The following is a 12,500-nucleotide window of genomic DNA, read 5'->3' as shown; positions in this document are numbered from 1 at the left end:
AAAAAAACACTCCAGGTGTAGTGGGGAGTCGGGAGAGAGAGAGAGAGGGCTGCTCGCCCGAACTCCCCCGCCCGGGCTCCAGCGGTGCTGATCAGTGGCTGCTGAGGAGTGGCGGGCGGCGCGTGTGAAGGAATCCCCTCCGCTCCGTGGCGGTTGGAGGCGAGACGGAGGCAGAACAGCTGTCAGTGTGTTCCTTTTGGGTGGAGACGGGACCCGGGCGGGTGTGCTGCTCCTCATTATCTAGGTCACTCCCGGCTCCACCCGGGGACCCCGGCGCACACCATCAGTCTCATTATGCGTCTCTATATCATTGGCCCGGTCCCGGCGTAGCTCACCTGGTGAGCCGAGAGAGAGAGAGAGAGAGAGAGAGAGAGAGACGCCCCCTCCTCTCCCATTCCCTTCCTCCCCTCTCTTCCTCCTCCTCCCCCCCTCTTCCTTCTCACCCCCCCCCCCCCCCCCCCCCCCACCTCCTCCCCCCATCTTCCCCCTCCTCTTCCTCCTCCTCCCCTCTCCCCCCCTCCTTCTCCCTCCCTACTCCTCCTAGAACAGGTTCCGGCGGATATCTCATTGAGGGCCCCCCCCACCCCCCCCCCCCCCGTGTCGCAAAATATTCATATGACACACGGAGGTGACTCAATTTCATCAAGACCCTCTTCAAATCCTCCTCCTAAAGTCACCGGTGCCTGTCTACCACACACACACATGCATGCACGTGCACACACACACACGCACACACACATGCACGCACTCACGGCACGCACGCACACCCTCATCACATCCAATTGGCAAATGTCACCATCAGCATGCTACTTTTTATAATTTCCAGGTAAGGGTCTTCAAACACACCGGGAGGTATAGAGAGGATGGTGGAAAGAGAGGGAGAGAGAGCTAGACAGAGAGAGAGAGAGAGAGGGGGGGGGGGGGGGGGGGAAGTGAGTCAATGATCAGTGTCTATTTGGCGAAGTCTGCTGCATGTAATATTAATGAGAGGATGTCAGGTCTCTGTGCTGAAGGGTGTGTGCGTGCGTGTGCATGCTTGCATGCATGTATTCGTGTGTGTGTGTCTGTATGTGTGTGTGCATGTGCGTGTGTGTGTATATGTGTATAAGGAGTTTTAGATTAGTATTTTTACTCAACAAAGATATATCCCAGAGGTCTATTTACTCTTGTCACAGAAGAAACTACTCTAACATTCTGGTGGGCACGTGCATTTATTTAGATGAGTAAAAAAGGGAGATGTTGCAGTGATTCAGAAAACAGCTGTCTGGCGTTTTGATTAATTCACCACTGGCAATATATTATTGTTTTTCTGGCCTGAGCAACCCCAAATTGCTCTATCAGATTTTGATGGGAATCTGACACGGTAGCATTCGGATCAATTTCATAATCATTATATATCCTTTACAACATGTTCCTATTTGCTTATGTCAGCAGCAGTGGCAGCAGCAATGTATCAAAAATGTAATTAATTCAAAAAACACTGGTAGTAATACAGTGGAAAAACCACCCATAGGGTGTCTGTTTATGTTAGTGTTTGTGTGCATGTCTGTGTGTTTGTTTGTCTATTTGTGTGTGTGTGTGTGTGTGTGTGTGTGTGTGTGTGTGTGTGTGTGCGCACGCACCTGTGAGCCTGTGTGTGCCTGTGTGAATCTCGCCGTGCGTTTGGTTGGTGTGCATGCATGCGTACCACTTCCAAGGCGTTTTGGTGGATGTCGCCGGCTGGGGAATATCTCACAGCTGTCACAGTCCTCACTTGTGAGGAGGAACAGGCCAAGTCCCGATGCACAGCGTCTGCAGTGGCGGCGGCATTGCTATTAGCTTCTGACAGCTGGATGCCGGGGCTCCGAGTGCTGTTCGGCTCTCCTCAAGGGCCTCCACTCCACCGACTGAGCTCCACACGGGCCACGCGGTGCACAATGAGGTTGAATCGCTTAACCGCCGCCTCCAATCACAGCCCAGGCCCTTTGGGGCTGTTGGAAGGCCCCTTTGAGAGGCCTTTAGTGCCATACCTTGTGGTATGCTATGTTTTGTTATGTTGCGCAATGTTGCGTCGTGTGACGTTATGTTATGTTGATATGTTACGTATGGTGGTATGTAACGTTTCGGTGTGTTGTTATGTTATGATGTTATGTTGTGCTATGTTGTGTTTTTTGGAAAGTTTTGTTACAATGTATCGTTATGTCTTGTTATGTTCCGCTCTGTTGTAATACAGTGTTTCATTGTGTTACATTTTGTTGTGGTATGATACAGCGTTATGTGTGAACTAATCAGAATTGAATTAATGCAGATGTATAAAGCTATTTTTTACTGGGACAATCTTGTTTTGATCGCACCCACATACATAACTTCCCTGTTTTCCCGGGAACACACATGCTCCAATTTACAAAAACATCTCCTCCTTCACCTATTGTTTTCCATCCTACATGCATATTGGATCACAACTCTCCCATCTCAAGCTTGGCACCCTTTGCATGTCCTTTCTTTTTCTTTTGAACATGGATTGCCAAGTTGCATTGTGTTACTGAAGTCCTACTCACCAGCTGTCCTGGCCAGCCAGCCATCTTCTCCGTCACAGCTTCACGGGCCATGTCCCCCCCCACTCCCCCAATGGTTGTGGGAACGATGGAAGGGTGGGGGGGGGGGGAGATTGGAGGATAGACATGGTATGGAGGTGGGGGGGGGGTGCAGGGTGCGTGGGAAGTAGAGGAGGTGTGGGTGGCTCAATCATTTCGGGGAGCTATTGAAGAGGCCAGGGGAGAAGGTGGAGATTGAAGATTGTGTTTCCTGGATCCTGTTGAAATTGAGACCCATCACTTGCTGAACTAGAGGAAGAGATGAGATGGTTGGGAGGCGAAGAGGCCGAAATTTAATTTACAACTCTGTTTCAATTCAGTTTGAAGAAGAGGGAGACGTTTATTGCCGCTTCAGATACAGTGTAATGGCCGCCATCGGGTCAACATATAGAAGTTGTTATCTATCCATCTTTTTTTATGTCAGTAATTAAAAATCATAGGTCTGGAGGCATTATATGCGACACTCTTGTCATTTAAAGCCAATCCCTTTTTTTCTCCCACTGACACTGTCAGTTCCCTCAGGCTGGCTTAACAAGCTCTGCTCTGATGGAAAACCAACCCGTCGATACACAACCTTGTTATTTACCACACATGTATTAATGCGCGTTTACCGCTGCAACAAACTATTCAAAAATGGAAAAGATTAGTGGAGTTGTGATGTTTCATGATGTCACTGGTGTGTGTGTGTGTGTGTGTGTGTGTGTGTGTGTGTGTGTGTGTGTGTGTGTGTGTGTGTGTGTGTGTGCAGGCACTCATGCACATGTCGCGAGTGCGTGCGTGTGCGTTCGCAATGTGTCTTCAGGTAATTTGGGTTCATGGAGGAAGATGCACTGGGATTTGCATTCACTAATTAATTTGTCGGTCTTTTTTCCATTTTCCATTTGACGGTTCATTAAAATGTATATTAATCATTTGAATTAACCAGAAAAATAATTGAAATTCTATCAATTAACAATTATTGCTCAGTGGAGTTTTAAATATGGAAAAGACTGAAGGGGCTGCGGCTTATTTATTTTGACATGCGCCGGACCTTTTCAGCGACGCCAGGGTTGGAAAACTAAAGTAAATTAGTGGATAACTGGTAATTACCTCAAGCAACATCCTTTGCAGCACAGACACACACGTGCGCGCATTCACACACAACAAATGAGTGCGCTCCTAATCATACGTGCTGCCAAGCACATGCAATATGTCCCTGTGTCTTTTAATTGCTCTATTTTTATTATTATTTAATATGAGTTGGCGGTGCCTGTAAAACTGCTCAGAACTAGATTGGAAAACTAAAAAACATTCTCCCTTTCTTTCTCTCTCTCTCTCTCTCTCTCTCTCTCTCTCTCTGTTTCTCTCTCTGTGTTTCTCTCTCCGTTTCTCTCTCCCTCTTCTTGCTCTCTCTGGTTCTGTCTCCTGCCTTCTCTCTCCCTCTTCTTGCTCTCTCTCGTTCTGTCCCCTGCCCTCTCTCTCTGTCGCTCTCTCGCCCAGGCCCTATGCAGGAGACAGTCTTTGACTTCTGGAGGATGGTGTGGCAGGAGAACACAGCGGCCATCGTCATGGTGACCAACCTGGTGGAGGTGGGCAGGGTGAGTTACTGGCACACAGGCATTCCCTCTAACTACACTTCCCAGGTCACACGTTCACAGACGGCCTCATCTATCAAAAGGCAAAACTGGAACAACTGCATCGTCTGTGTGTGTGTGTGTGTATGTGTGCTATAAAAAGTATATAGATGGATCTTTATACATATGCGTGTGTGTGTGTGTGTGTGTGCGCCCATGTGCTCTGCTACTGGGGACTCCTTGAGCCATAGTTCCTGCTTTTCAGGAAAATCTCTCTCACTTGCTCTCTCTCTCGCTCTCTCCCTCTCTTTGTCTCTCTTTTTCTCTCCCTATCTCCCTGTCCCTCCTTCTCTTCCTCTCCTCAATCCTCTCTCTCCCTCTCCCCACCTCTCTCGCTCTCTCCCCGCCTCTCTCTCTCCCTGCCTCATTCTCTCTGTCTCCCCCCCTCCCTTTGCCTCTCTCTCTCTCTCCCCGCCTCCCTTTGCCTCCCTCTCTCTCTCTCCCCGCCTCTCTCTCTCTGTCTTCCCCCCTCCCTTTGCCTCTCTCTCTCTCCCCGCCTCCCTTTGCCTCTCTCGCTCTCTCTCCCCGCCTCTCTCTTTCTGTCTCCCCCCTCCCTTTGCCTCTCTCTCTCTCTCTCTCTCTCCCTCTCCCCTCTGCCTGTCTCTCTCCCCCTGATGGGTGAGTCGTGAGGAGAGGCTGATTGATGGCCTTCATTACCACGGAGCCATCCAGGCGCCCCACTTCTGTTCCGTCACTACGACTCCAGAAACAAGAGATTAGACACAACTAGCCACACGCGCACGGATGCACACACCAACACACACCAGACACCACCACCACCACCACCACCAGCCCTAAAACAACCACTCCTTAATGTTGTCCTCTGGCGTGTGAAGGGCTGGTGTTATCTAGTGTGGAGTTCATCTTGTAGGTGGTGCTAATGCGCGGGCCCATACTTCTGCCATTATTCAACGACTGCGTGCGTGTCTGTGTGTGTGTGTGTTTGTGCATGTGTGTTTGCCTGGGAAGAAAGAGCTTGCGCCCCTCTTGAACAACTTGTTTGTTCGCCCCCCTACTAACCTCCTTCACCTCCCACTGTTGCTCCTGGTTAGATCCGGATCAGAACACACATCACATTAAACATTAAAACGCCACACACACCTGCATCACATGCTGCCCAGCCAGCACCAGCCAGCGACGGCGATCTCAAAGTACCGTCTTACGCACTGACACACACATGCACGCGCACAAACCCACATGCCGTCACGGCGTAAATCCCTGACACACACGCAGTCACACCTTTGCGGTAGCAAGTGTGTCAGGTGTAGCGACAGTGGCGGCGGCGGCGGCGGCGGCGGCGGCAGCGAGGTCTTGAACGTAGCGGAGCTGCTAATGAACCCGCGGTGCTCTATGTCTCCAGGCACCTCATTAGGACCGCCGCTCTGCCGTAGTGCCGGCCGCGATGGGGGGGGGGGCGGCCACGCCCTCTGCCTTCCCCACACCTGCTTAGCCGCAGAGGTGCCCCCACGCCATGTGTGATAGCTGGGTGGGGTACGGCGGTGGGGCCCTCCTCCTCCTCCTCGTCTTCCTCCCCCTCCTCCTCCCCCTCCAATCTGTCTGCTATATGACCCCCGTCCAATGGCGCCCGCGAGACACACAGAGCACACAGTCGGTCACAGAGAGCGTGGCTCTGCGGAGAGGAGGGGGAGGACTGATGGGGGGGGGGGAAGCGAGGAGTTGCCCCTTACCCACTTCCACCTAGCCTCCATAAAAACCACCGCCCGTCATATCACCGCCGCGGGCCATCTGCTCAGCTCGGCTGCCGGTGAACTCTGGGAAATCCTGGCAAAAGGCACACAAGCCGTGCACGGACACGCACACTGACACGCACACGCGTGCGCTCACGCACATCAGTGGCAGTCAGCAGGCTTTGATGTACTATAGATTAGGTTTGGAAGGTGTGTGTGTGTGTGTGTGTGTGGCAGGGAGGTGGGGGGGGGGGGGTCCAGTGTATGTGTGTGGGGGGGAGGTGGGGCAGGGGGTGGGGGGGGGGGGGTCAGTGTGTGTGTGTGTGTGTGTGTGTGTATGTGTGTGTGTGTGTGTGAATATCCATATCCTTATTGTCCACATAAGGTAATAGGTAATAGTAGGGGAACAAACCAGACCAGAAAACCACTCCCACCCACTCCCACACACACACACACACACACACAGACAAGTATTTGCGGGGGAGATAAAGCTACATTTGTATGTACGTCCGTGCTCTTCACCCATGAGCTAATTCCTGCCACCTTTCCCAAAATGAGGCCCCCCTGATTTAGAGCTAGATCTAATAAGGTAATGGCTTTCAGCCTAATTTAATCTGGCTGGAGGCGGATGCTGGATTTGTGATTGCCATCAGGGATTAGTCATCATGGGGGTGGTGATGATGGGATAGAGTGTGGACCTGGAGTCTCCCCCTTGTGCTCCCCTCCCCTCCACATCAAAGCCCAAATCTCATTTAGTTTCACTCCCCAATCAGAGCATACACACACACGCACACACACACGCACACTTTTACACACACTCTTACACACGCACACACGCTCACAGAGAGACAATAACAACGGAAATTAGAATTTAATTTAGCAACTGTGATGATCAGGTTTACCCTTGTCATCAGAAACCATCATTTTTCTCTGATTTACACACACACACACACACACACACACACACACACACACACACACACACACACACACACACACACATACACACACACACACACACACGCACACACACCTCCACCGCCACCATCTCAGATGATGTTGGCCCAAGCCCTCAGTATCAACAGTTTAATTGAAAGGGTGAGGAGAGGATTGTATGTGTGTCTTTGTCTGTGTGTGTGTGTGTGTGTGTGTGTGTGTGTGTGTGCGTGCTGTGTGTGTGCGCGCGCCGTGTGTGTGTGTGAGATGATGATGACGATACCTAATACACAGGAGTTCTCCAGCGGGACATTTTAGATTTCTTCGGGGAAATCTGTTTTTAAACAGCCAACGGTTTATCATTTCATATCATTATTAGATCGTCTTTATTTTCCCTCATCAAATCACAGCAGTTGATCATTCCTCTATTTTGTCTTCCACCCCATGCCTGAGAGAACTTGAGGTGCGCAATCGTACGCTGGTCCCCGGTTCCCCAGGGTGCCAGCATTAGGCCTCCGCTCACGAGCCCTGTTCTATCTTAACAGTCTGCAGACGCCACCCAGCGCCTTTAAACTCATTCTCAGGTTATCGACGTGCGAATGAAAAGGCAATAATGTGCAGGGGGGGACGGGCGCCCCCCGTCGATACGTAGGATTCCCATTCTCCAGCCACGACTCCTTGACCAGGGGCTGAAACTAATAGGACTCCATGGAGACATGGAGCTCTGAATATTGGCTGCAGAAGGGAGGGTAATGTTTTGTGACAGCAATGTTGAGTGCGGGTTTGAGAAAAAAAGAAAGATCTGATGAATCGGATTGTGATTTAAAACGTAACTTGGTTATCTACTTCTTGGGTTGAAACCAGATAGTTAAGTTGCCTTGCCATGTATGTGTGAGTGTTGAGTATGTGTATGTGTATGTGTGTGTGTGTGTGTGTGTGTGTGCATGTGTGTGTGTGTCTACATAGACAGGGAGACTACGTACAAAATCTATGCATAAAGATACTTGAGCGTAAACGTCATGCTGTGGTCGTCTGGTTGTGTGTTTTTTTCGTGCTTCAGGTCAAGTGCTGCAAGTACTGGCCCGACGACACGGAGATCTACCGGGACATCAAGGTGACGCTGATCGAGACGGAGCTGCTGTCGGAGTACGTCATCAGGACCTTCGCCGTGGAGAAGGTACACCTCTCTCTTTCCCATCCCGCCGCTGAGTATCAGGATATATAAATAAATATGTGTTTAGCATTTTCGGTGTTAGGTGTAAGGTGTAGGGTGGAGGCTGTAAGCTGTAAGCCGTTCGGTGGAGGCTGTTTGTAGCAGGGTGGAGGCTGTTAGGTGGAGGCTGTTTGTAGCAGGGTGGAGGCTGTTAGGTGGAGGCTGTTAGGTGGAGGCTGTTTGTAGCAGAGTGGAGGCTGTTAGGTGGAGGCTGTTTGTAGCAGGGTGGAGGCTGTTAGGTGGAGGCTGTTTGTAGCAGGGTGGAGGCCGTTAGGTGGAGGTTGTTAGGTGTAAGCCGTTAGGTGGAGGCTGTTAGGTGGAGGCTGTTTGTAGCAGGGTGGAGGCCATTAGGTGGAGGTTGTTAGGTGTAAGCCGTTAGGTGGAGGCTGTTAGGTGGAGGCTGTTGGGTGGAGGCTGTTTGTAGCAGGGTGGAGGCTGTTAGGTGGAGGCTGTTGGGTGGAGGCTGTTTGTAGCAGGGTGGAGGCTGTTAGGTGGAGGCTGTTGGGTGGAGGCTGTTTGTAGCAGGGTGGAGGCTGTTGGTTCTGGGATACTAGGACACGGCTCCGTCAGCAGCGGAGCACGTTCTGTAAGTTTACAAATGAGTTTCAAATCTTTTACACATTTTCAAACTCATTAGCTTCTTTAACTGCTTTCTGTCAATGCCACTGACGGCAGTGTATGAACACTTTGTCTTATGTACTGCACCTTCCAACTTTAATTCAGTTATCTAAATGATAATCTGACTGCCTGCCCTTATTGGAAATAAAGTGGAAATCACTGAACTGGTTTAATGACAAACACACAAGGGGAAGGGATAGGGCAGCTCTGCAAGGACAAACAACATACATGAGTAATATAGGTGTGTACATAATGATGTCGTCTAATAAAGACACACTATGGAGCTTGATGGAGTGTGTGTGGTAGCGGGTTGGCAGATGATGGAAACCTGAGCCCTTCCCTGATTCCATCCATTAAATCACAATCTGTATTCAATACATTTCCCATGGTGTGTGTGTGTGTGTGTGTGTGTGTGTGTGTGTGTGTGTGTATGTGTGTGTGACAGGGAAGCTCTGACCTCCACCTCGCATATCACCCATGTTTATTCACCAAATACCAAAAAAATAACTGACCCAGATGCTAGCTAGCCAGCTCCAACTCTCCAGCTCTTCTTGTCTTTCGCAGTGTGTGTGTGTGTGTGTGTGTGTGTGTGTGTGTGTGTGTGTGTGTCCGTGCGTTTGTGTGTTCATACATAGATAATACTTCATACCCTTTTCTGCTCTTTCTGTGTTTGTGTGTGTGTGTGTCTTTTCATACATAAATAATATTGTATACTCTCTGCCCTTTTTGAGTGTATGTATGTTTTCATACATAGAGAATACTTTTTAGCTTTCTGTGTGTATGTGTTTATATACATAGATAAAACTTAGATTTTTCTCTGTGTATGCATTTATACTTAAAGAATGTGTGTGTGTGTGTGTGTGTGGTGTGTGTGTGTGTGTGTGTGTGTGTGTGTGTGCGTGTATTTATACATAGAGAATGTTTTACACTCTCCTCTGGTTGTCTGCGACAGAGAGGCGCTCACGAGATCAGGGAGATACGACAGTTCCACTTCACGGGCTGGCCGGACCATGGGGTGCCCTACCACGCCACGGGGCTGCTGGGCTTCATCCGCAGGGTCAAGTCCAAGACCATGACCAACGCCGGGCCCATGGTGGTCCACTGCAGGTCTGTACACACCGCCTGGGCCCGGAGCCATTAGCGCATGCATACCCAAACTCGTCCTGTACGCAAGGGGTCTGGAGTATCTCAATGAACGTACCAGGATATTTTCTGTGCCTTGCACTTCAGAAGAGGAGTGCTCATACAGAGAAATATATATATTTAGATGTGAGGTTGAAGGGAAACTAAACTTATATTAAAAAAGGCATAATTGTTTTAATTAATTGTAATAATTGTTTTACTGATGAGTGTTTTACTGTAATTTCTACTGCTTTTTCTTTGAAATAACGTTGAATTACTTGATTTGGTTATTCAGAAACTAAACGCAGGATCCCAAACACAGTTGCATTTGGTTGTTGGCACAACCGCTTCAGTGCCAGTTTCACAAAGTCAAAGCTGTTATCCCAAAGATAGGAGGCTGTACCCCCAAAATCCTGGTTACTAGGCAACAAGCAGAGGGCACATGCACACACGTGCACTAGCACAGCATTATAGGGACAGAAAATCTGCATTTACTCAATTAGAATAGAATGAACTTATGATAAATATGCTCATGACACAGTATGCGTCACACCCATTTTTTCAACATTGTGTGGTGAAACACCTGAAACTAGGCTCATGTTGTCTCCTCGATTACGATTGGTCCCCCTACAGTGCGGGGGCGGGCCGGACTGGCTGCTTCATCGTGATTGACATCATGCTGGACATGGCTGAGAGAGAGGGCGTGGTGGACATCTACAACTGTGTGAGGGAGCTACGCTCACGCAGAGTCAACATGGTCCAGACAGAGGTATTTAAAGGGCTGGGGGGCAATTGATCTGATCTTCCTTGATTCTGAACTGTAAGTTCTGAAAATCTGTATTTTGGGGGGAGGTTCTTCCCTTTTGTCTTAGGTTTACCTATGTGTACCTTAAATCAGCACCCTATGTACTGAAGAGAGAACCTGATTTTGAATCAGGAACGGCTCTGAATCCAGAATCAAACCTGAAATCAAATAGTGAGATACCGAAAAAGATTCACACCCCAGAGTAATTCTGCACACGATTGTTCGTAGAGAAGGGCCGACCGCCGTGGCACGCTTTGGCTTCCGTTCAAACAACACTGTTGTTAGTGATTGATTGGTGCTGTGATTAAGGTCACCGGAGAGGTCGTAATGCACTTAGCCGACAGCACTACAAACAATCCATTTCTCTCCAAAACACTCGGGTGATTATTCCATTTAGAGTTCCGGATCTGCGTGTTCGTACCTCGACTTTTATCACGGCTCCGCAGCGGCCCCGTGCCATAATCACATTCTCATTGACCCTTTCACTCGCCAGCGTCATTTATCGTCGAAAAATAAAATGTGAACGGCACACTGGCTCGACGCGGGGTCCGAAACCCCTGGCAAACACCCCGCCTTAACGCGAGGGAGAAAAAGCCCGGTCCTGGAGGACTCGTGGGCGGGAGAGGCCTCTCCCCGAGGCCCCCCTGGAAGGGCACGCCGCTTTTTCCTGAACACACGCCATCTGGAAGCGCCCGGTGACGCCGCGCTGGATGCATCATTTCACCCCAACTCCGTTTAGATCACAAGCGTCGTTGGCCTTAATGGGCCGAATGTTTCATCACTGACGTGCGGAGCGGGACCGCGCCCGGCCAGGAGACCAAATGTCGGCGTGTTCCTCCTGACTCGGTCTGCACTAAAGTCAAGTGACCTTCAGACTGTGTGTGTGTGTGTGTGTGTGTGTGTGTGAGTGTGTGTGTGTGTGTGTGTTATGTGGCTATGTGTGTGTGTTCTATGTGGCTTTGTGCGCGTGTCTGTCTTATGTGGCAGTGTGTGTGTGTGTGTGTTATGCGGCTGAGTGTGCATGTGCGTGTGTTATTTGGCTACGTGTGCGTGTGTCTGTGTGTTTGTGCGAGTGTGTGTTGTGTGGCTCTGTGCACGTGTGTGTGGCTGCGTGCATGTGTATATGTGTTATTTGGCTGCGTGTGCATGCCTGTGTGTCTGTTATGCGGCTGTGTTTGCGCGTGCGTGTCTGTTATGCATTGTGAGTGTGTGTGTGTGTTGTGTGGCTGTGTGTGCATGCGTGTGTGTCTGTTGTGCATTGTGAGTGTGGGTGTGTGTGTGTGTGTGTGTGTGTGTGTGTGTGTGTGGGTTTGCAATTTCCCTCGCAGGTGTCCAGGCTGTTTGGTTGGCAGGGCTCCTCTGCCCTCCAGCTGCGATGCGGTTCTCCTTGCGTCCCCTCTGTCCTTTTATGGGTAGATGGCCGCCGGCCCAGTGCAGGGCTGTTTGTTGTTGTCGTCGTTCTTTAAAGTATACGATCGCAAGTCCATCGATCGGCAGAGCAGAGGTCTGGTCTGGTCGGGCCCGGTCGCTCCCACACCTTCGGGGCCAGGGGGTTCACGCCCTCCACGCTACATGTGTGGGGGTGTGGGGTGGGGGGGGGGTGGGTGAGGTCAACCTTATCGCACGTTGGTCTTCCGTTGGATGTGTAAATCGGTGACCCCTGCGCCTGTGGATTTGTTCTGAAGTGACAAGGCAGAGTCAGCTGAAAATGTCACTTCACAATGGATTCACATCAAGCCGTCAGCTGGAGCTGTCAGAGTGCCAAGTGAGGGAGGGGCGGGGTGGGGGGTGGGGGGGGGGGGGGGCTGGGGGGTGCGGGGGTGCGGGGGGGTTCATTGGTGGCATGGGTGCCCCGGCAACAGACTCACTGCCCCCGTTTGATTGTCAGAGGCAGGATAATATTATTATGGCAGGACACGGACGACAGCGATG

The 12,500-nt window shown here is 50.4% G+C and overlaps 1 protein-coding gene across 1 annotated transcript in view; it reads left to right on the top strand.

Moving 5' to 3' along the window:
• LOC311361307 (receptor-type tyrosine-protein phosphatase mu-like) overlaps positions 1–12,500 on the top strand; it is a gene marked incomplete at both ends in the record, with an annotated part of 86,372 nt that overhangs the window by 63,645 nt on the left and 10,227 nt on the right. The window contains 4 exons of the mRNA XM_084481479.1: positions 4,053–4,150; positions 7,871–7,987; positions 9,594–9,748; positions 10,397–10,532. Coding sequence (XP_084337605.1) covers positions 4,053–4,150; positions 7,871–7,987; positions 9,594–9,748; positions 10,397–10,532 — 506 coding nt within the window. The remainder of the gene's footprint in view (positions 1–4,052; positions 4,151–7,870; positions 7,988–9,593; positions 9,749–10,396; positions 10,533–12,500) is intronic.

The sequence above is a fragment of the Micromesistius poutassou genome (genome assembly GCF_964030765.1).
Source record: "Micromesistius poutassou genome assembly, chromosome: 16".
Taxonomy (NCBI): domain Eukaryota; kingdom Metazoa; phylum Chordata; class Actinopteri; order Gadiformes; family Gadidae; genus Micromesistius; species Micromesistius poutassou.
Note: the sequence above shows the minus strand (reverse complement) of the source record. Positions and strands in the feature narration are given on the sequence as shown.